Source organism: Elephantulus edwardii, unplaced genomic scaffold, assembly GCF_000299155.1.
Source record: "Elephantulus edwardii isolate Elephantulus edwardi_28Jun2011 unplaced genomic scaffold, EleEdw1.0 scaffold00174, whole genome shotgun sequence".
NCBI lineage: Eukaryota > Metazoa > Chordata > Mammalia > Macroscelidea > Macroscelididae > Elephantulus > Elephantulus edwardii.
Window position 1 is genome coordinate 2,121,718 of NW_006399924.1, and position 25,059 is coordinate 2,146,776.

General features: G+C 37.9%; 1 protein-coding gene across 2 annotated transcripts in view; it reads left to right on the top strand.

Annotated features, from left to right (window-relative positions):
* Positions 1 to 300: 300 nt before the first annotated feature.
* DENND2C (DENN/MADD domain containing 2C) overlaps positions 301 to 25,059 on the top strand; it is a 53,611-nt gene continuing 28,852 nt past the window's right edge. The window contains exons 1-7 of one of the 2 annotated variants that reach the window (XM_006895687.1): positions 304 to 1,306; positions 2,130 to 2,266; positions 2,705 to 2,817; positions 3,633 to 3,803; positions 7,553 to 7,649; positions 17,287 to 17,331; positions 19,120 to 19,307. In XM_006895687.1, coding sequence (XP_006895749.1) covers positions 486 to 1,306; positions 2,130 to 2,266; positions 2,705 to 2,817; positions 3,633 to 3,803; positions 7,553 to 7,649; positions 17,287 to 17,331; positions 19,120 to 19,307 — 1,572 coding nt within the window. In that variant the 5' untranslated portion in view covers positions 304 to 485. Of the gene's footprint in view, positions 1,307 to 2,129; positions 2,267 to 2,704; positions 2,818 to 3,632; positions 3,804 to 7,552; positions 7,650 to 17,286; positions 17,332 to 19,119; positions 19,308 to 25,059 lie in introns of both variants that reach the window. The other variant, XM_006895688.1, reaches the window with a different exon arrangement.

A 25,059-nucleotide genomic window follows, 5' to 3' on the forward strand; every position in this document is an offset into this window, starting at 1 on the left:
TATATAATCCCTTACAGAATTCAATTCCTAACTTTAAGAAATTAAATATGACAGGTTTTAAAACCTGACAACTTGAGAATTACCACAAACAATATTTTTCTCAGTCTTATCCTATCAGTCATCTTAGGAGTGCTTTATAGAGTTGAATTACTTAATAGACAGCAAGTACATTTTTACATATGCATTGTAAATGAACTATTTAGAGATAGATAGGTAATGTTAAGTGGAGTTGAAATTGAGAAATTATGAAACTATGAAACACATAATTATGAAATTATGAAACATTCTTGTCTCCTTTTAATAGGAATATTCAAGATAAAGGTGCCGAAGTTTTCAGCAAAGACCAAAGATCAAAATTTTTCTTTTGAAAAGGATTTGCAAGTTAGAGATGAAAAGAAAACACCAGAATCATTTGAATTCTAACTGATGGAATAAAGGATACAATATTTCAGATGGGGAGACCTTTGTAAAATTCATCACTTGTTATGCACCCAACAGGGAACATGGATGTTGGTTTTTCTCGTTCTGCTGTTCAGACACTGTCAAGAAGCCACTGTAAAAATATCAAACAAAAAATTTCTCAGTGGGAAGGAAGAACAAATGGTATATCTAATCCAGATAAGTGGCGTCCAAAAGACTTTGGAGTGAGATATAACTGTCACCAGGAGATTCTTCCCAAGAAAAAAACTGTTGCTGAGGGGAAAAGTGAAAATTTGAATGTGTGCAATTCTCAAAATGTGGGTCTGGATCTGAGGGAAGATGCCAAAAGCCGTGATCAAAGTGAGGATGAATGTGACAAATATGAATATGATGGTGGACACTTCTTTAAAAATGAGTCAAAAAGCAATTGGGTATGTTCTCGGGTCAAACAATTTGAAAGCTGGAAAGAAGTTTTGGACTCAGAAACATCATTACCTCCAGGAAACTTCTATACCTCCCAAATATTGTGGAAGAAAATAGAAACACTTCCTCCAGATAAAGTCTTCAATTTGGCTTTAGAACATTGTGACTCTTCAAAAAAAGAACTAAATTTCGGAGTTCTGGATAGTTCATATGGAATAACCAAGAGCTTAGAAAACATTTACTCTGAACCTGAGGGGCAAGAATGTGGACCTTCTGTAAATCCTTTGCCAAAACCTCGTAGGACGTTCAGATACTTGTCTGAAACTGGTGTTAAGTCATGTAAAGAAAGAAACTGTGACAGAAAATACTGTGAAAATAATTCTTGTGCAGAATCTGCTTTTATCCCTTCTCAGGAACCAGAACCAAAGAAATATGGTGGAAAAATCAGAGGGAGATCGAAAAGGTACGTTTTTACTTTATGTTGTTGTTGTTGTTGTTGTTATGTGCTGTCAAGTCACAATGATTTTTTAGATCATTTATTTGTAGGATTTATTGAGCTTTTCCTTTTAAATCAATCCCTTTTACTATTTCTTTCCTAGACAGCCTTGGTTTGAACATAAAGATGCTGAAAAAGCCCCAGGGAGAAAGAAATATGGTAGGAAAAGTAGAAGTACAGGAAATGGGTAGAAGCTTTTATGACTTTATGGGCTAGTTCTACTCTGTGCTATGTTGTTGTTGATTGCCATCGAGTTGATGACTCATAGCAACCCTATGAACAAAAGGCCTGAAGCCTTTCTATAATTACCGTCATTTATGAAAGTTCATAGAGTTTCCAGAGGCATGTGGTTTAGGAAGTGGATGCCACTCCTGCTTAGTGTAGGGTTGCTGTAAGTTGAATTCCTCTTGACAAGAAGAAGTTTGGTTTTTTAAAATGGAAATGGATAAGACAATCTAAGGAATAGCAGAAAAACATCCCTTTTCCATAGCTTTATGTGAGTCCATTCCTCCATTAAATTTAGGGCATGTAGGCCTTAGTCTCACTCTTCATGAAGGAGTGAACTTAATAGAGGAACCAAGTGAAAGACAGGAGTGTGATTGGCTAAAAGTCTTCATTTGCTTCATTGTATATACAGGGATCAGCCTAGTTTATTAGTCTTAGATATATCAATTAAAACCACCTGTCTAATTGATAAGTCCATTATGTAATCAATTTTTTTGTTTACTGTATCAATGTAAAAATGGTAATTTTGACAAGTATAACTTCAGAATTTATTTCTTTTCTTAAGAAAATCTTTTGAATTTGAGGATATTCAGCACTTTCGAAATCGAAACACACAGAAGATTCATGAAGAACTTGGAAGAAATTCTGGTTCAGGACTTTATTACACACAGTCTGAGGACAATATCTATGAGGATATCATATGTACGTTTCTGCAAACTTTGCAATTACGTTTAATAAGTATTTATTGGTAGAATACTTTAAGATTGTATTTTCCTTTATAATTGATCTTACCTTCTTCTAGATTTTCTTTTTAATATGGAAAGCTTTGATGTATAATGTCTTTTGTTCTAGAATATCTTTTGTTCTTTAGTGGATCTTAAAAATAGTATAGTTGATTTCTCATTTCAGAAGCTTATGTTTATAGTGTGATATTTTGAGAATTTTTCTAGCTCATTGGAACTCCTGATTAATTTTTCAGCATAAAATGCCATTGATTTTGACACCCTTATAATTGCAGCAAAATAGAATAAGAAAATGGAACATATTTCGTAAATTTTTCTTTGCTTTTTTAGCTTTGGTCACTTTGTTTCCAATTAGTTCTGTTTCCTTCAACTTGTATTTCTTTCACTGTTTTTCAAGATCCTGCCAAAGAAAATCCTTATGAAGATATTCCAATACAACCTTTGCCCATGTGGAGATCCCCTTCTGCCTGGAAGCTACCACCCCCAAAATGTGCTTTCAAAACACCCAAGGTTTGTATGATCAGAGACCTGGTTGAAGAAACCATCAGATTCTACAAAAGGGTTGGTTCAGGACCAAATCAGCAGGCACTGAAGTTTTTGTTGGTTGGTAGTGGTGGTTTTTTGTTTTGCTTTTGCTTTTAGGGCAGTACAAGGGAAGTTTTGCTTCTTTTGTTTTCTTTGGTAAATGCTTCCCCTACCTCCTTATTTTTTTCATTTGAACATGAATACATTTAAATAATGCATGAACATCTTAGTTCTCTGTAGTTCCATGACTCCTTATTAATGTCAGTCTTATCTAGTGGCCTAATTTACCTGCCTAACAGTGTCCAGAACCCCTGAAAACAAAGATTCCCTTGAGTTAATGAAGACAGTTTGCTGTTGTTTTCTGAGAACTGAATTACATTGTAATAGAAGAATTTTTAATTAGAGATCTGAGAAACTTCTTTACAACTGGTGAAAAAGAAAGTGTGGAATCTTCTTTGAGTCCATTTTTGTAGGATAAAATAAAAATACTTCTGAGATGCTGTTTGCTTGGTGTGTGCTGTTGAGTTGATTACAACTCATAGCAATCTTAGAAGACAGGATAGACCTGCCCAGTAGGGTTTCCTAAACTAATCTTCATGGAAACAGACTGTCACACTTTCTTCCCAAAAAAAGCAGCTGGTTGATTTGAACTGCCAACCTTCCAGATCTCAGTGAAAAATATAACCACTAAACCACCAGGGTTCCTGTTTCTGGGATAGTTTTAACTTTGTATGAGAAAACAGACATGAACTAGATGATCTTGCCTTTACTTCTTACCAATACATCTTTTCCTGTTTTAGCTTCCTCCCAAGCCTCAATTCCTTCTCCGAAAAACTATGGAACTGAAAAACTCACAAGCTTATTTACGATCAAAGCTCACAAAAGATGCTACTTTGCCTGTCACTTTAACTGAATGGAAGCTATTCCGAGCTGGAGAAGTTGCAAACAGGAAAAGGAAAAATCTTCCAAGGGTAAGGACTCCAGGACTTGTAGAATAAATAGACTAAAATGAATAATAGGATGGAACTGACCTACTAGAATTAGAAGATTTGGAAAGCAACCTTAAGTTTTAAATTTTTGCTCTTGCAAGACAAATGCATAAATACTTTTTACCAGGGTTTCTTTATGACTTTGGAAAATTGAATTTTAGCTGGACTTCATGTCATTACCTTATCTCTCAGCTGTTTATTTAAAGGACACATCAGAATCTTATATAAGGATGTTTTATCAAATTAGATTTAATGTTGTTATAACTCACTGACTTATATAATTTCTTAAAAAAATTCCATTTCATACAGGTTTTTATTTATGTAAAGTATAAGCCATTAATTTAGGGCAGAATTTCCAGTAGGGGGAAGAAAAAGAGGAATCTATTCTTAGGACTAGACATTACCAGTAATTATAGTAAATAAATGACTTCTCCTTCAAAAGGAAAAAAAGGCAGTAAGTCTTTAAGTAATCTAGACTACAGCAATAGGGCCCAAAATTGAGAGATTGGAGTTCCTTGTAGAAAAATATATTTTCTTGCAGGAGAATATTTAAGAAATGACATGAGAGTGTTTTTAGATTCCCTTTTACTCTGTACATCTATAATATAGAATGTTTTGACAATTGAAAGGGTATTATGCTGCTACTGTGCAGCAGCGTAAATCTCAGATCGCTTACATATGATTTCTTTTTTGTTACTCCTTCTGATTTAGCACACAATATTTGTACCTTATTTTAATAATAAACAAAAGTCACAGCTATTCTTTGGTTTAGTTACTACTGATTGGTTCCTTGGGAAATATCCTGTTCAACAATTACTTGAATTCTGATCTATTTCCTGCCCCTCCCTCACTAGTATCTGAAGAGTGAAAACACGTACAGTTTTTTTAAAAGCACTAAACTTACCTGTTTGAAAAATAAATCTTTAGTCCTTTATTCTCCTCTGTATAGTGAGGAATATTTAAAAACAGAAGTTATAGAATTGCTATGCATCTGGCAGTAACTCTCCCTCCATTCGTGTGGGATATTCTGGCACAACAAAGCAGCCTTTGCATGGCCCAGAAACAACAGCGTCATGTGTTCACAGGAGGAAGAATATTAACACTTAAGGAGTTGCTCTGAGATGTGGCTCTCAGAACAGCACAATAGGAATTAAAGATTGTAGAGTTTATAAGCTCCTAGGACACTTTGGAGTGCTTTGGACTTCATGCCTCATTACTTTACATACCGTGTGTCTCCTGAAGCCTCAAAGATACTTGAAGACTGTTTCCTTTCTGAATTTAGGTGATATGATGTAACTTGTCTTTTTGTAAAAATGAGAAAATATTTCTAATGCTTTCCCCAAAGTTTTTTTTGGATTTTTGGGGGGTGGGTTGTTTGTTTTTTTAAGCACTGAGGAGAAAGAAAATGGTGCTGGACTCTTTATGGTTGAGCAGAAAGGGGCTGTTAGCGTTTTTATCCGTGATGTTCCTTGGCTTAAATCTTTTTATGAAATTTTGGCTTTAGAGTATCTTCAGGAACAGTATTACACAAGAAAAACATTTTTCATTTATTTTCCACTTTGATGACTAGAGCAAGCCCTGGAAGGGAAACAGCTTTCATGATTTGAAAATCACTGATCTAGTCCATATGCCTCTTCCCCACCCTTTCTTTCTCTTCCTGCTCTGGAAGTCTGTGTGGAACTGTTTGCTGGAGCAGATTTTCTAAGGTTTTGTAATTGTTTTTGTCCAGTATTTTCAGCAGTATATTTTTATTGTTTCTTAGAAAGAATATTCTACAGTATTTCCTGCAGCTAGCGGGTGAATGTAGGCTTCTTTTCCTAGATCACAACCTAATTTAAATTTTATCACCTTATCTCATATTTCTAGACCATATACTTCCCTTTCTTTATACTGTAAGTGTTAATGCACACTAATGATTGTGAGTGTACTCACACTATTATGATGTTTTAGTTATTGTGTTCTCAAGATACATGCTTACCTTCATACAACTCTTCTATAGCCTGTATTGTTATGTACCACACAGCCAGAGATGACTCAAAGCTGACCCTTCAGCAAGTTTTCAGAGGTCATAACTTGCAAGGGAGATTGCCCATCTTTCTCCTGCAGAGCAGTTGGTGAATTCACTTGCTTTGGATTGGCAGTACAACTCCTTACCACTCACCCTTCACCAATCCTCTGCCCTTCCCATCATCATATCCCTCTCCAAGGAATAGCCTCTCCTGGAAACATGCCCAAGGTATGTTAGGTGCAGCCTCATCATATTTGACTCCAGCGGGCACTCTGGCTGTACCCTCTCCAAGACATGCACTCTGGCTGCACCCTCTCCAAGACATAGCTGTTCTTCTCTTGGCTATCCGTGGGATGTTCAGTGCTCTTCTCCAACACCACAGCTCAAAGGCATCAATTCTTTTTCTGTCATCCTTATTTATTGTCTAGCTCTCAGATGCATAGCAAGTGATCAGAAAGACTATGGCCTGAATCTGACGCACATTAGTCCTCAAACTGACATCATTACTCCTCAATAATTTAGAGAGGTCCCTAACTGCAGAATCTGTAGTAATTCCTTTTATTGTTGGATACTCTTGGGGTTTTTGTAATGGTAGTACTAAGAATGTTCGTTTCGGGGGGGGTTGGTGTTTGGGGGTTTTTTTATTTGAATGGCAGCTACACAAAATCTTTTTTTTAAAAAAAAATAATATCTCAGCCAAAAGTGTGGGAATAATCTGCATATTGGAAGCACATGTTTCTCACATGTTCTTTTTCTTGCCTTGGATTAATTCACTGATTGCCAACATTGCTGAAGAAACAAGGACAAAAGGGAAAATAAGAACAATTATCTCAAGAAATGTTGTTGATTAACAAGTATAATTCAAGGCATCAAAGATCAATAGTAATGGAGTTTTTTTAAAAGCTTAAAATTGTAAGAAAAACTGGAAAAGCTAGTGGTGCTGAAAAGCTAATCAGTTTCTCCTTTTAAGAGCTCTAATTCTCCTTTTACTCCAGCTCATGCCCCTCTTTTTACTTTTTCTCCATAGCTTCTCATCTCTCTTTCTCTGATATACACACACCCATGCACACACCCATCCCAGCAGCAAAGGAGGAATGATAATGAATAAATGCTTTTTGAGCGGAGGGGAGCAGTTATGTAATGATTTAAGAAACCAGTGGGGTAGGATAACCTTTCTTGAGATGTAGATGAGGGGGTGAGAGTGGGGCAGGAAACAATTTTTCTGTTTGAACATATTTGAGCATCTCTTATGTTTCCAGTAGCAAAGAGATAGAAAAGCTTTTTAAAAGTAATTATGTTCTTTATAAAGAATTCTGGGGAGCAGAAATAACTGAGGCTCACGCTGCCTTCCAATTGAATGAGTTTTTTCCTCTTCCTATTCTGGGTAGGCAGAAACTTGAGTAAAGACTTGTTCACTCTGTGGATCACAGTAGCAAGATTTCCTGCATGTTGTAACATGGAGTGACCATGAAACTGGGAGCCTGTGCTGACTACTGCTGGAAAAAGATATCATACTTCAGTTTTCTTATCCATGTTACATGAACTTTGTATGTATTAAAATAACAGGATTCAACTGAAAAACTATCCTTTTTTTAGTCAAAATTTAAATTTGAAAATATTTTCCTTACTAAACTAGGACTTTTCTCTGAATGACAACTACTAATAAATTGTCATTAACCTATAAAACTTTTGAATGTTGGTTTTAACTTCTGATCTCTTTCAGTTTGTGTTGAAAATAGATGACATATTTGAGTCTAAGAGAGGGAAAAAAAGGGTAAAGTTACACCCTTACACTGGGAAAGAACTGCCTCCCTCAAAAGGTAAGAATTGTGATCTGTTCAACACTGTTCTGCTTTCAGCATCTTAGGAGAGAAACATAACTAAATAGTTGATGTGCATTAGAATTTTTGTTTACTTTTTTAAATTATTTTTTATTTTTATAAATTTTAATGAAACTTTACAGAGACTTAAGGTTTCTATTCATTGTTGCACTTTTTTTCCTGCTGACCCCCCTCCCCCAAATTCACTCTTCTCCTTGGTAAAAGAAAAACTCTTTCATTGTTATGCAGTTCTTCCCTCTAAAGTCCACTCCACTATGCAGCCTTCACTCTGGACTTCTGTAATGACAAGAATACCCATTCATGTGTCCCTTTTAAACAGTTCTCTCCCTCATCTGTTTCAGTGCAATATAATCATTCCTCCCCTTCTTTTCTGTCTTCCCTCAACCCTGATGGTAGTTGCATTTTACAACAGTGGCCCTATGCAATATTTGTCCATTTGTGACTGAGATATTTCACTCAGCATAATGTCCTCCAGGGTCACCCACTTTGAGTAATATTTCATGAGTTCCCTGTTTTTCAATGCTGCATAGTATTCCATTGTGTGAATATACCAGAGCTTCTCTATCCATTCGTTTGTTGATAGGCATTTGGGTTGTTTCCAGCTCTTTACTATTACAAACAAAGCCACAATAAACATGGGTCTGCATATGTCTGCTTAGGTGGCAGTTATGGTTTATTTAGGGTATATTCCCAGTAGTGGAATTGCTGGGTATTTCTATTTGCAACTTTTTGAGAAAGTGTTTTACTGTCTTCCATAGTGGTTGCACCATTTTACACTCCCACTAACAGTGAATAAGGGTTCCAGTCTCCACAACCTTGCCAGCATTTGATGTTTGCTATTCTTTTAACTTTTGCTATTCTTATTGGGGTGAGATGATATCTCATAGTTGTTTCAGAATTTTTGTTTACTTTTGTTCCATCTAAATATAAACTTCTTTAAGATGAAGGGTATTTCTTATTCTTCTTCATATGGCTTTTATTTAGTTGTGTTCCATGTAATAGTAATTGGGTGAATCAGTAAAGAAATTTTAAAAATCCTGAACAAAGAGACTGATTTTCTTGGGCAGATTGTATCGTTGAGGAGCCCTGCTAGTGCAGTATCCAAGCTCTTGACTGCTAACTGAAAAGTTGACTTGAAATCCACCAGATTCTCTGTGGGAAAAAGATGGAGCAGTCAGCTTCCTTAAAGATTACATCTTTGGAAACCCTATGGGGCAGTTCAGCTTGGATCTATAAAAGTCATTATGAGTTGGGGTCAGTGTGATAGGCATGGGCTAGATTGAGTCATTACTTTGTTGTCCTGCTTTGCTATATAGTTATTATTTAGAGCAGATTTTTTTGTGAAAAAAATTAAAATATTTAGTATATATAATCTGAAGGAATAAGGCACTCCACTTGTCATCTATAAGTTCAGGTCTTTATCTTTTAAATAAAAATATCTAGATAAAGCTTACATTGTCTTCATTAAGAAACTCTCGGGGTCCATACTGCATTTTTAGAATTTTCTTCCAGCTCAGGTGAGATTCTTAACTTGGTTGCCTCGGAAAGAATATGTGGAATTTGGCAGTTTTAGGGCACAGGATTCCCAAGGAATCTTGAGAGATTCCATAATGAGAAAGAACAATGAAATCATGTCAGAAGGAAATGTTTCTGTTATCTGCTTACTTTGAAGGACAGACATTTCTTTATTTTGTTAATCGCTTACTTTCTGAGTTGTGATGCTAGAGAAGAGTGTTGAATATACCATGGACTGCTAAGAGAACAAACAGGTTGGTCCTGGAGAGGGTGAAACCAGGCTGCCCCTTGGAGGCAAGGATTCTGAAGCTCGATCTGACATACTTTGGGCCTGTTGCAAGGAGGGACCAGTCCATGGAGAGGGACTCATGCTTGGGAGGGTGGAGGGACAGCGCAGGAGAGGAAGACCCTCGATGAGATGGATTGTCTCAGTGACTGGGGTAATGGGGTGGCTGTGTCGGAGATGATGAGGTTGGCTTAGGATAGGGCAGGGTTCAGAGCTGTTGTACATAGGACCACTATGAGTTGCTTGACTCGACCGCACTTCATATTCTTTCCTATTATTTATGAAATTTTACTCCATGCTAATTAAAAACACTTTTAAGTGTGAATTTTCATGCTTTCAAGTATACCTAATTTAAGAACTAAAAAGTCCTTTCACTCTGCTCTAGAAGAAATATTTTTTTGTTATTGTTGCTGTAGTAGTTCTAAAATGTAATGGTTTCTTTACATGCTTTGCCTCATGTCTATCACTAGGAGGTAGGGATGATCCTGTTTCACAGGTGAGGAATCTGAGGTGGAGGACGATCTGTACATTGTATCAAAGAATATGCCACCACAAAGACTTACTTTTTGTTGTCACCTGCTGTTTCACTTTTTCTTACAACTTTGATTTTTCAGGAGTTAAATGATCTCTCCACATGTTTCCTAGTTCTCAAAAAGATATATTGTCAAAAGTTTTTGTTTATGTAATGCAGAAAGAGGTATAGAAGAAGAAAATGATGACAGATGATGTGCTAAAATTTCCAGCAATTTTCTAAACAGTATGTGAGATATTTTAATTGTTAATTAGATAAGGAAATAAATTAGAAATTGCATATTTTATAAAATATCAAGACAGGGACAAATTCTTGGATTATGTTAATTGCCTTTTCCTACATTATCAGTCTTTTGTTAATTACTCAGAATTGGGAATGGAGTATGCCAGGGATGTGTCCTATCCCCATACCTTTTCAATCTAAATGTGGAAGAGAACCCCCAGGAGGCTGGGGTCTATGAGGAGGAATGTGACATCACGATTGGAGGAAGGTTCATCAAAACTCTGCATTATGCAGATGACACAACCTTGCTTGCTGAAACAGAGGAGGACCTGAAGCACTTGCTACAGATGTCAGGGACCACAACCTTCAATATAGATTGAAGCTCAACATCAGGAAAACAGAGATTCTCACCACTGGGCCAATTGGCAGCATCATGGTGGGGGAAAAAAGTGAGATGGATAACAGCTTTAGCTTGCTTGGCTCCACAGTCAACACTCTTGGTACCAGCAGCCAGGAAATTAAGAGAATAATTGTATTGGGAAAGTCAGCTGTCATGGAACTCTCCAGAGTACTACAGAGCAACGATAATCAGTCTGGAGACCAAGGTGTGCCTGATCTAGGCCATGGTCTTTGTAGTTACTTGGCTATGCATCAGAAAGCTGGACAGTGACTAAGGATGATAGAAAGAGAATTGATGCCTTTGAGCTGTGGTGCTGGAGAAGAGTATTGAATATATCATGCTAAGAGAACAAACAGAATCATTCTGGAGAGGGTGAAACCACACTGTTCTTTGGAAGCAAGGATTCTGAAGCTTAGTCTGACATACTTTGGACATGTTGCAAGGAGAGACCAGTCCTTGGAGAAGGACATTATGCTTGGGAGGATGGAGGGACAACACAGGAAGGGAAAATCCTCAATGAAATGGATTGACTCAGTGACTGGGATAATGGAGGGTAGGTGTGTCAGAGACAATAAGGCTGGCTCAGGATAGAGCAGGGTTTAGAGCTGATGTACATAGGGGCACTATGAGTCGCAGGTGACTTGACAGCACATATAACAACAAGAAGATATACTCCAGTAATGAAATAGGCTATTGCCCCCCTCCTATTTGATTTGTATGTTTTATACCTTATATATAGGAACACTTCAGTGACTTTGGCTCTAAGACAAGTCTTTTAAGAGCCAAATGCTTTTTTTTCTCATTGTGTTATGTAATGTTTAAAAAGAAAAAAAAATCAATAGCCTGAGTTGCCAGCCTCTAGCACCAGAATAAAAAAATAGAGAGGGACAATATTTTTTTAATTATAACCCTTCCTAAAAGTTTGTTTTTCATTTGCATGACTTAAAGAAAGTACAGATTTTTTTTTCTATAATTATATTTTATTAATTTTCATAAACATTTACAGAGATTTTGGGCTTCCACTCATTCATTGTTGCACTATTCTCTCTACCCTCCTCCCAGTTTGTTCTTGTCCAAATGCCACAGTGCTTGTCAAAGCCAGTTCTGATTAATCTTCTTTGTCAGTGTATCCTTTGCCATTCCCTATCACTCCTCCCTGAGAGAGACTTCACCCTGAGTCATAAGGAAAAGGGGATGGCGTATTCTCTTAGCTACTTCCTGCTGAAAAGGGACGCTGTGGGTTTCAGGGTGAAGATCTTCTCTCACTACTCTAAAGGGCCCCTTTGGCAGTAGGAAACACATAGACTATTATGGAGATTGATTTTGGAATTCAGATGCACTCTTATTGATTGTGCTTGGCTGTACATGTACATATCCTTCAAGATGTATCATGGGGGTGTTGCAACCTAGAAGACACAAATTTGACTAACAAGTTATAAGTACATGAGTCCAAAAATTATGGAAAAGTAAAAGAAAAGATTCTTTCATTGTTTTACAAACCCTCCCCCAGGTCCCCTCCACCATGCAGCCCTCGCTCTAGTCTCCTGTGATGACAGAAATACCCAGTTACATCTCTCTTTTAGACGGTTCTCTCCCTCCTCTGCTTCAGTGCAGTATACATTATTGAACCCATCTTACTCAGTGTCTCCCTAACCCCAAGGACAGTCCCATTCTACAACAGTGGCATCATGTAATATTTGTCCTTTTGTGACTGGGATATTTCACTCAGCATAATGTTCTCCAGAGTCAACCATTTTGAATAATATTGCATGAGTTCCTTGTTTTTTAATGCAGCATAGTATTCCATTGTGCGAATATACCACAGCTTCTCTAGCCATTCGTTTGTTGATGGGCAGAAAGTACAGATTTACCATGTGTCAGTTACTAACTTTTCCAGTGGGGCAGAAGAGTTCCTCTCATGCCTGAGAATCTCCTCATTTCCTAGCTTTGTGTCCTCTTTCTTAAGCTTTTGTTAGTTTATCAGCAATATGCAGCAATCCCAAAGACACATGGTTTGAATCCACCAGCTGCTCGGTGGGAGAAAGATGGGCAGTCTTCTTCCATGCAATTAAACTGCCCCCTGAAAACCCAGTGGAGAGTCAGCCATGGGTCATTTCCAACTCAACAGCATGTAACAACAACAACAACAGCTGTAGGAGTAGGGAGATCTGGTAGGTTAGTGATTAAGAAGTTGCGCTCCCAGCCTAACAGCATGCAGTTTGAACCCAACAGCTACTTCATGGAAGAAAGATGGGAAGTCTTCTCCCATGTGATGTATTACCTCTGAAAATCTTCTAGAGGGTCAGCTATGCATCACTGCAACTCACACAACAGCAACAACAACTGTATCAGTATATGCTAGCATTTACTGACTAAATTCTGACCAAAATGCTTCTTAGCTTTCACTTATCAGAAATTACAGAATTACATATTTCCTTCCTTCAACTCAGTCTTTATAATTTCATTTATTAATGTCATATATGAAAAAGGACACCAGATTTGGAAAAAGATAGTGACAGTGATCTTAGGAAGAATGTAATCAATGTCACTGGATAATACATATGAAAACTGTTGAATTGGCAAATGTGTTTAAAAAATGAAAAAAGAAATATATATGTATATAAAAAATTATGACAGAAAACAATCCGCAAAAAAGGAACTTCCAAGTATTTTCTAATCCATGCAAATTCTCAACAGATTCCCTGTTGGCTCATAACCTCTTAATCAGTGTTCTGGAGTGCAGATATCAAAACCTTTAGATGCAAATATATTAAAACTACTTAAATCATCTCTTACAAACTCTTTCCTAGTTATACTACCTTTTCTCTTTCTTATCTTTCTTTCCAAACATTCATAAACTTTTCAGAGGTGACTGGTGTTAGGGAAAAGGACCCCGGCAATACAATGGTTAAGTTCTTGGCTACTAATGAAAAGGTTAGCAGTTTGAATCCAGTGGCCACCCTCCTGGAAGAAAGACCTACTTGGCGATTAGAACCTAGCAAATCCTATGGGTTAGTTCTTTGTCATACAATATAGTGTCAAATTCCAATATGAATTGGAATTTATTTAATGACAGAAGAATAGTGGTAGGAAGACGTGATAATAGTGCTTGGGAAGTAAGAAATTCACAGTCTTTGTTCATCCTTCTGAAGAATATTCTATAGCACCAATATGGGTTTTTTGTTGTGGTGATTAATTTCAAGTTATAAAACCTTTGTAGTATGTTGTTGTTATGTGCCATCGAGTCATTTGTGACTTATAGTGACCCTATGTACAAGAGCTCTAAATGCTGTTCTATCCTGTGCCAACCTAGCCATCTCAAACTTACTTACTCCCACTGCTCCAGTCACAGAATCGATCCATCTCATCGAAGGTCTTCCTCACCTTCACCGCCCCTCCACTCTGCCAAACATGATGTCCCTCTCCACGGACCAGTCCCTCCTTGCAACATGCCCAAAATATGTCAGACGAAGCTTCAGAATCCTTGACTCCAAGGAGCATTCCGGCTTCACCTTGTTCTCCTAGCATTCCATGGTATATTCAACACTCTTCTCTAGCACCACAGCTCAAAGGCATCAATTCTCTTTCTATCAACCTTATTCACTGTCCAACTCTCTGATGCATAGCACGTAATTGCAAAGACTATAGCCCAGATCAGGTGCACCTTAGGCTCCAGCATGACGTCGTTGCTCTTCAGTGCTCTTGAGAGGTCCCTCACAGCCAACTTTCCCAATGCAATTTGTCTCTTGATTTCCTGGCTGCTGTTACCAAGAGTGTTGACTGTGGAGCCAAGCAAACTAAAACTGTTAACTATCTCAATCTCTTCACCATCCATACTGATGCTGCCAGTTGGCCCAGTGGTGAGAATCTTTGTTTTCTTGATGTTGAGCTTCAGTCTATATAGGAGGCTACAGTCCTTGGCCTTCTGCAGCAAGCGCTTCAGTTCCTCCTCAGTTTCAGCAAGCAGGGTCCACCAATCCTGATGCCACATTCCTCTTCGAACAGCCCAGCGTCTCGGATGATCTGTTCTGCATACAGATTGAAAAGGTATGGAGACAGAATACATCCCTGACAAACCCCCTTCTTGATTTTGAACCATGTAGTGTCTCCTTGCTCTGTTCTGATGACTGTCTCTTGGTCCAAGTATAGGTTTCGCATTAGCACAATTAAATGTTCTGGGATTCCCATTCTTCTCAGAGTCAGCCACAGCTTGTTGTGATCCACACAGTCGAAAGCGTTTGCATAGTCAATGAAGCACAAATAGACGTTCTTCTGGTATTCTTTGCTTTCTGCCAAGATCTATCTAGCATTAGCTATAATATCCCTAGTACCACAACCTCTTCTAAATCCAGCCTGCACATCTGGCAGTTCTCTGCTGACATATTGTTCCAAACGTTTTTGGATAATTTTCAGCAGACTCTTGCTTGCATGTGATATTAATGATATTGTTCGATAATTTCCACACTCTGTTGGGTCACCTTTCTTTGGAATGGGAACAAATACCGATCTTTTCCAGTCAGTGGGCCAGCTGGCTGTTCTCCATATTTCTTGGCACAACTTAGTGAGCACATCCAGGGCAGTGTCTGTCTGTTGAAATATGTCAATTGGTATGCCGTCTACTCCTGGAGCCTTGTTTTTTGCCGATTCCTTCAGAGCAATTTGAACTTCCTCCTTCATCACCATAGGCTCTTGCTCATATGTCATTTCATTAAATTGTTCTGTGTCAGCCAATTCCTTCTGATACAGTGACTCTGTTTATTCCATCTTCTCTTGATATACAATATTTAAATAATGTTTTCTGTAGCATCTCTGATGTACTTTTTTCTATCTCCTTATGAAGAGGCAGCATTTTTTATGTTCTTTTGTTATAAAATTTAAATAAGCACAATAAGAAATTGAAATAATGTAAAAACAAGATAAAATGAGAAGCTAGAGCTTCTAAAACTCTTCCCACTGCCTCTAGAAAATTATATGCATATACAATTATATGCATATACAAATACAGTAATTTTTCTACGCACAGTCTTATCCTTTTCAAACTTGTGGGGTTTTTTTTTTCTTTTTAAATTCAACATATTTTTAAGTTCTTTCAACACTGACATGTAGAGAGCCACACAACCACACTGTTTTTCATTGGATGAATTTGAATAGCAAATTCATTAGATGAATTTGAAAGCATTTTATCTAGCTGGAAGACATTTTGGATGTTTCTAACGTTTTACTTAATTTACCTGTGATTGTTGTTGTTGTTGTCGTTATTAAATGTCATTGAGTCAAGTACAACTCATTGTGACCCAGTAAATAACAGATCTAAATTGTTTACCTATTTTTGATTCCTTAAAAATATGCTGCATTGTTTACACTTTTACCATATTTTTACTATTTTTAATACTATATCTGTAGACTAATTTCCTTTTATTAAATAATTTATAAATTTTTTTATAAAAAGACTGTGATAGCTCATATCCTTACCAACCCTATATTAAAAGGATTATTTCTACATAATTTTCACCAATCTTATATTTAATCAGACTTTTTAATTTTTTTAGAAATATGATGGGTGAAAATTTTTACCTTGTTTATGATCTTGTTTTAATGATTTGTTAAGTTATTTTAATATTAAGTAAATTATCTTTGTATCTGCAATGTATATTACAAATATATTCTCAATTTAAAGTTCACTTTTATAATGTATTAATGATATTTTTATAGAAATTGTATATGTATTCTGTTTTCAAATAACCAAATCTACTTTTTATCCCAAATTATGACACTTAAAATGTTTTCCCCAATCAATTTAAAGGACTTTCCTTTTTCTTTGATTTTTAAAATTTGCTTTAGCTTCTCAGACTAATAATGTAAAACTAATAGCTTATTCGAAAAGTGCCTTTCTGGAGGGACTGGGAAGGAGTAAATTGTCTGAGTCCAAAATTATGCTAGGGCCAACGGTACCAAGCAAGTCCCTTGTTCAAATATAACCCTTTATCCTCAAGATACTTAATAGTATAACTGGAGAAAGTAAGACCAGTTCACACTACTGTGAAGGTATGAATACTTTTAAGAATTCAAAATAAAGCAAAGTTCAATATAGGGTAAAGTTAGAGGCATTATCAAGGAAATCAAATGTTATGACATCAGCTTATGTACTAAATAGTGATCTTTTCTAGTTTTCACATATCCCTTCTATTTTCCCCTCTTAGATTCATAGGTTAGTTAGCATTCAGATTTATGCTTAGCCAGCTTGATATTTAATCTACTTTTGAAATATTGTTTAAGAAAAATAGAAAATATTAATGTAAAAATAAAAGTATGTCCATTCTTAAAAAAAAACAACAACGTGGTCCATTCTGGACTAGACTTGCATTCTTAAAACTAATTTGAAAAGCCATTGATTTCTATAGTGAAAGATGAAAAGGGAATCATGGAAAGAAAGTAGGCTATGGGAGAAAAGCTAAAATAAATATTCTCTTCTATGAGCCGTTAAAATTCTCTTTTGGAACATATTATAAAAAGATGTAACTAAAAGGTTTGGAGAAAGGCTCAATCAGCATGCTTATTACCATCCCTATTGCATGTCTCCGGGTCTGTGAAGGCTCTGGGTTCTCATCCTTTTTGCTTCCTGCTTGGACAATACACATGGAAACTCATTCTCTCTTTTCAGGTGAAACCAGTGGGAACGAAAGTGATGCTGAGTATCTGCCAAAGAGTGAGTGAGTCAGTGGGGCTGCTCCCTTTCTCGTGATGATCATGGTTATAGGTGGAGCGACATTTATCTAACTTTGTGATTAATTAAGTGTGTTTGTCCCACCTGAAGTTTCATTTGTAGGTGATTTCTTCATTATCAGAACTTGCTGAGATTTGGGCAGCTAAACAGTGCACTGTCAGATATTTGACAGCATTAAAATTTTCCCCATAGTAAAGTAAAATAAATGAGTATGACTTTGGGGATGGAATGTTCTTTGGGAGTGGTTCAGAGCTGCATGTCCAGGCATATGCACAGTGGCTCACCAGCAGCCTAAACAAAGTGTGTGAATCATCCTATGCGACAAAGCGTTAAATATCTGATTTTTCATAGACACTCAAGTGTAATTACTTAAGTAACTAGTATCTTGCTAACAGTGAGAAAGAAAATATTTAATCTATTTCCTATTCATAGGCACTTACATGCCAAATCATTATGCTGTTTACTTTGTACTAGGATATGTGAAACAGTGCCATGCAATTCTGGCTTTATATCGTACTCTGTCTCCTTTATCTAATGACTTTTTACAACAAATTATTTAGTTCCTATTGAACTGATTAATGTCAAAGACATGGAAAAAACTAGGAGATTTGAATTATGAGTATGGAGTAGTGCCAAGTCTGACATGCTATTGTTAAATCACTAGTGTATTGTGCTCCCTCCACTGGCCTGAATTGCTGCAGGTCTTTAATTCTGTAGTCTGCTTGAAGGGGAAACTTCATCAGCAGACTCATCCTGTGTGTGTAAAGATGACTAATTTGGTGCTGTTAGTACCCAGAAATAGTACTTAAAATTTTCGTGACTTGAACTCATTCTTTTGGGGCTAAGGAAGGCTTAGCCTAGAGCAGTAAATGGGCTAGGTGATTCTGGAGACCCCAAAGGGACATTTACTCCTGTTTGTACTTTTAAAGTGTTTTAATGTTTAGATCCTTAATGTAACTTCTTTCAGGGTATTACATATCTAGAAGAAAACAGTCAGAGGGTGAATCTTTGATTCATTGGCTCAGAATGACACATAAGCAAAACTCTGACACATGCTAACCATTTCTTTTGCACGTACACAACTACCACCAGTGAACAATGCCCCAAATTGTTGAGAATGTGAAGATAAATGAGAACAGAGGGTTGAGGATATCCAGAGTAGTATTGCTACACGTTTGCATAAATAGTATGCCTCCATAATTTCATTCTTGTGAGGTCATAGTCTTTTATGAGATGCCTTTTCCCTATTCAGTTTTTCTGACTTTCATTTAACATATTTTATTGATATAAGCATATGAACGTCATTGGTAACCTGTCGGGGGGAGGGCGGGAGAATGTGGTTAGTTTTTGTTTTCACTTCATCCAGCTCTTCCCTGTGTGGGACTGCTGTTTTATCAACACTCCCTGCCTTCCCCCATGATTTTATGATCCCAACAAAGGCATTTGTTACCAGTGTAGTCCTTTTCTATGCTATTTCGCATGTATTGTACCATGTGTCCTGGTTTTATACTACATAATATACATAACATAGTGTTTGTAGTGGTACTCTTCTGTCCCCTGAGACATAGAATGTTAGTCTCATGATTGACTGGATTCCTGTGAGGGTCTGCACTTGGACCCCAAGGATGTCCTACTCTCAAGAAGCATGCCTATGTGACAGACACTGGTTAGTCAATATCCATTCACCAGGGACTGCATGAAGATTAATCCTGAATGGGTCATGACTTGTTGGTGAGGAAGAAAAAACAGTGCCCCATAATTTCATTACAGATCGCCATAAGCGCTTAGCACAACTGCAGCAGGCTTCCAAGCGGAATCCTCACTACCAGACCTTGGAGCGGGACCTGATTGAATTACAAGAACAGCAGCTGTTTGAACTTTTTGTTGTAGTGTCTCTACAAAAGAAACCCTCAGAACAAAGTTATGTTCCCCAAGTCATACAACAGTTCCCTAGTAAGGTAGGTACAAATTGGCCAAGAGGCTCCTCTTTTCCTCTGCGTATTTACTTCCTCGTCTTTTGTTTATCATACTCAAGAAAGTATAACATACTTTTACCAGTACTGGTGACTGAGTGGCAGAGAGTTGTGCTGGCAGCCCTAAGACAGGTGGTTCAGATCCACCAGCCACTCTTGGGGAGAGAGATGGACAGTCTCCTTTCATGCTACTTACAGTCTCTGAAAACCCTCCAGAACTGCAACAAAGAGTGGTGAAATAAGCTTATTCTTTAGGTTCGTTTTTCACATTTGGCAAAGCTTCAATTTGCCCCTCCTTATTGAAGGAAATAATAATTGAGGTAGAATTAGGTTAGTGGTGTGTGTAGAGCATGGGAGGAGCCCTGGTGGTGTAGCGGTTAAGCAGCTGACTGCTAACCAAGAGGCAACAGCTGAACTTCCCACTGGCTCCACAGGCAAGCGGTGTGACAGTCTGCTTCCATGAAGATTACAGCCTTGGAAACCCTGAGAAGCACCTCTGCTCTGGCCTTAAGGTCACTGTCAGTCAGAACCAAAACAGCCCTAAGTTCGTCAGCTCGGCCACTCTTGGCCAACTCTCTACAACTGCCATTTATTAGACCTCCTAGCTGGAGCCATTTCTTAACTCTGAATCAATTTCTTTATTTGTAAAATGAGGACAATAATAATATTACCTATACTATGCAGTTGTAAAGACTGCATGAGTGAAATTATGTAAGGCACTGAAAACTGGCATATAGTATGCAACATAAATTCAAAGCCACACTTCAGGTTCCAACCCACTGTGATCTCCCCTTAGGATTCCCAGGCTGTAAATCTCAAAGAAGAGACTCCCCCTCTCTCTCCTACAGAGGTGCTGGTGGATCAGACTTCTGTAGTTGCTTGGCCTTTGGGTTCCAGCACAACTCACTACAAGCTATGCAACAATAAGAATTATCTATTATTCGTGGGAGCTTAAGGGAGTCCTAGTGAAGTTTTTTGAGATTTAAACCAACCTAAAGGCAACCAGTTCAAATCCACCAGCTGCTTCTCAGGAGAAAGATGGACATTCCTCCTGTGTGATTTACGGTCTCTGGAAACCTGCTGGAGGGTCATCTGTGAGTCGGCTCAGATTCCATGACAATGAGATAGATGAAAGTGTGAGTTTACAGACATATATGAAGTGATTGATGGTGGCACAGTGGTTACGCACTCAGCCACTAACTGAAAGGCTGGCAGTTGAGCTAGCCAGACACTCTGCAAGAGTAAGATGTGGCAGTCTGCTTCTGTAAAGATTTACAGCCTTGGATGTACTAGATGTACTCTTTGGGTACTAGAGGGTACTAGACTCTGGCCTGGGGTTGGAATCAATGTTGCTCAGTGACAACAGATGTGCAATTTGTAGCACATAGTAAACACAATAAATGGCAGGTATTAAGGAACTCAGGTCGCTGAGTTCGTAGGGAGCTGCACCACTAATCCAAACAGGATCACTTCTCTGGTGGTTTGAATCCACCAGCCACTGTGCAGAAGAAAGATCTGTACTCTCCTCCCATGCAAATTACAGCCTTAGGAAAACAGCTGGAGGGTCGTCAATTAGTTACTTTTTACTTGATTGCAATGAAATTGAGTTTTTGGTGGGTTTCTGTTAACAAAATTACCAATTTTTACCCTGTCTTTTCCAAATAATTCAACTATACAGTGTTTATCAAATACCTGTTATTGTTATTGTTGTTGTTACGTGCTAAGTCACCTGTGCTCATAGCCATCCTGTGAACAGATTTGAACCGTGCCTTATCTTGTGCCATCCTCACGATCTCTGATCTGTTTGAGCCCATTGTTATAATTAATAACTGTGTCAAATTAATCTTTTTGGAGGTCTTCCTCTCTTTCTCTGACCCTCCACCTTTCTCAGCATGATGTCTTTTTTCCAAGAACTGACCCCTTCTGACAACATGCTCAAAATATGTGAGGTAGAGTTTTATGGTCCTTGACTTTAAGGAACTCCTTGGTTTTACTTCTTCCAGGATAGACTTGTTTGTTCTTTGGAAGTCCATGGGATATTTAGTACTTTCCTTCAATGCTACAATTCAAAGGCATCGATTCTTCTGTCATTCATTGCCCGACTTGCAGATGCTTGGATCAGGTGAATCCTACTACTTGCTAAGTGAGTAGGGAGTTTTGGTGCTATCCCAAAGATGAGTGGTTTGAATCCACCAGGCTGCTCTGAGGGAGAAAGATGGGCAATCTTCCCTAAGAGATACAGCCTACTGAAAGCCTACTGGGTGGGGGGGGGGTAATTTCTGACTCGACAGCTATAAGTGAGTGAGACTGCTTGCTAGGAATAGTGCTGTGGATGCAGCTGGAAAAGATCTTGATCTCCTCACAAAGTTTGTAATACGTGGCTCTGAACTTGAGAGAACAACTCGATTCATTGCCATCGAGCATCGAGTCATAGACTTCCTCCAGCTGATTTTCAGAGCCTATAAATTCATACAGGACAAGATTGCCCATCTGTCTCCCATGAGGCTACTGGTATAGTCAAAATTCCTGGCTTTATGTTGAGAGTGCAACTTGTGACTCACTAGCCTCCTTGAACTCACTAAACTCACTAGCTCCTTGAATTTTTTAGTTACAAAGACAGAAACTTGATTCTTTGTTTGCACACTTACAGCCTGTGAGCAAATTGAGACCACAGGCATGCTTTTTTATCTTGCATTGTATTTTGGAAAAGAATAAATTTTGTAACCAGAAAAATAATTTTGTTTCATAGAGGAAGAATTTTTTTAAACACTTTTCTCAAGAAAGTGCCCTGACCTGACCTACATTCCTAATTGGCAGCAGTTGGCTGGAGCTGAGTAAGCAGTAGGGCTGGCTTCATGGGCGTGTTACCAGTACAGTCACAGAGGGCCCCACTCAGATGGGTTGTGTGCCTGGCATTTAATGTTCTCTAGTCAACATCTTAAAATTATTTATTTCATCTTTGAATTTGTATTTTGTAAGTGAATTCTGGTTGGACAATGAGACTTGTGCTGTGATCTTAAAACCTCAGCTTTCATGTGATGCCACCTCTGATGCCTTCACAAAATTAGTCCTTTGAGGTCCTGAGCCCTGACCAGCTTCTCCCTCCCCCACTGAGTCAGTAACTTCCCACCCTCTGTCCTCCTCAGGGATCTGAGTGAGGGACTTGATCTGCCCTCAGCTTGCAGTGTCATGGACTGATCAGTGGTGAGCTTTTGGAGGCAGGAAGCAAACCTCATGCCCAACCACAACCTAGGTAATTTAATGCATTCTTTCATGGAGGCTGCAGTCAAAAATGTTTTGAGGTTGTCCAGCTGCTGTGGGTTGGTGTGGCAGGCCTGTGAAGAGGGGAGATGCTTGGCTGAACTTTCCCACCCCAAGTGAGGACACAGTGTGAGTCCTGAGGCTGTTGGAGGGGAAGCAGTGCGTACCTCGTCCCATGGACCCTTGTATGTCTGTAGAGGGTCTGCTGCACCCATCCTCTAATTTTTGTGTATCTTAGAGAGCACATTGGCTAAAAGGCAAATAAAAACTTGATTATAGGTAGGGAGAAAGACTACAAAAGAAAGGGGGAAATTCTTTTTAATAGCATTTTAAGAGAAAATTAACAAAAGAAAAAAGTTTTAAGAAAAAAATTAACAAAATGATTTGATTTTGTACTGTGCCTTGAAAATTAAGGCACAATTTGAGGACATGTACTCACATGCCACTTTACTATTTGGACTTCTCTCGTTTTAGGTTTGGGGTTTATGTTTCTTCAGTTACGTGTTTCACTGAAAAACTAGTGAAGCACAATCATAGTGAGTCACAGCTGTTCTGGAATCTAAGAGACATTTCCTGCAGTGTCCTCAAAGCATCCCTTCCAATGAATAAATCATCAGGTTTCTTTTCCTATAAAATTCCTCATTGTAGCCTGAACAAGTGATGTCACACAGCATTGTTTAGTTAAGCAGTACCCTAAGAATCTAAAATAATGTAATTTAGACAGTCTTAAGTAATCACATTTTCTAATCAAGAAGAGCTTAATTTTTCTTTCTGTTTTTGATCAGTTTTATATTTAGAGAAGGAAATTTTGAGATTGATTCTATTTTAAGCACAGCCTGAATTAATGAGCTCAGAACCAGATAAGACTCAGCTGACTCTGGTAGTGACTCAGGTATGTCTCTAATCAAGTTACTTAGCCCATCTTAGTGCCTCTGGGCACCCATATGTTAAGGAGAGGGAGAGCTGGCTGAGCCTCCCTTGATTCTGTTGTGGAAACTCTGAATGATGATTATGAATCATTTACCAAAATAAAAAAGAAAATAACCTGATACAGAAAATAACTGTTGAAAATAACTTGATAGCTAAAAATTTGTTAGTATTTTCTTTACTTCTCTTTTCTTCATTTTTTAAGATCTTATTACCCAGGTGACCCAGGATGACTGCATGTTTTATTTTAGGAATTTAGCTAAAGAATCTATTATCACTATTGTTTTTTGTTGTTACGTGCTTTCAAGGTAGCTATGGCTCATAGCGACCCTATGAACAACGGCTCTGAACCTTGTTCTACCCTGAGTCAACCTCACGTCTCTACCACATTGCCACAGTCACTGCGTTCGTCCCTTGATTATCAAGCATCATGCTCTCATTGCCATCGAGTTAGAATCTGACCCAGCTAGCTGACCCTCTCCCTGGTTTTTGAAGTCTGTAAATTGCACAGGAGGAGATTGCCCATCTTTCTCCAGAGGAGCTGCCATCAGAACTGAACCACTAGAGAGGTGTTGCCTTTGGGTTTGCAGTGCAGTTCTCTACAGACAACATCACCAGAGCTCCCATCGGCAGGCTTAGCAAAGGCAATATGGTAACAAGCGTTAAGTGCTTGTTTTAAAAGTAGGACAGAGGACACCCATTTCTAAATATCTTTCAGTTTACCTAAACTTAAATTGCCTTCTAAAGTATAATACCAGATATCTACAAAAACATGCTAAACTTATACAGGAAGTCACAAATCAGTGATTAGGTAGCAAAGATTATATGCTAAGGGAAATAGCTATATAAGGGAATGGAGTATATTCTAAAAATAGTATTTATTTTTTAATTTTTTCTTTTACCATTTGTACAAATGTTTTAATTATTTCACTCCTGGGGACACCATGACTAAATAGCCACCACCATAAATCCAGAGGAATTAAATGATTCTGATACTGCTTTTAAACTACTGTTCAGTATGATAGCTTACACTCACTTTTTCTTTGTTAAGTGTATCCACTTGGCCCAGTTTAAAGACAAGTTGTACCTAATCCAAACTCTGGTGGGTTTTTGTTTTGTTTTTTTCTAGTTATATTTCCATTTCTATAATAATGGTCTTATATGTGTCTATAGTTTTTGTCCTTATGAAACTGAATTCAGTTAGCATAATACTCTCCAGTCCCTCCCAAGTTAGGTAGTGATTTTGAAAATCGTTGTTCCTACATGCTATTGCATCTTGTGGATGCACCATAATTTCTCAATCTGTTCCATTTTGGTTGGACATTTGGGCTGTTTCTATGTTCTAGCGATTGTGAATAATGTTGCTATGAACATTGGTGTACAAATCTCCTTTTGTGCCTTACTTAAAATTTTCTCAGAGTATATTCCAACCAGTGGAATAGCTGCATCACATGGAATTTCTGTGTTCAGCTTTTTGAGGAAATGCCAAACTGCCTTCCAGAGGCATTGTGCCATTTTTCAGCCCCACTAACAGTGTATAAGAGTTCCT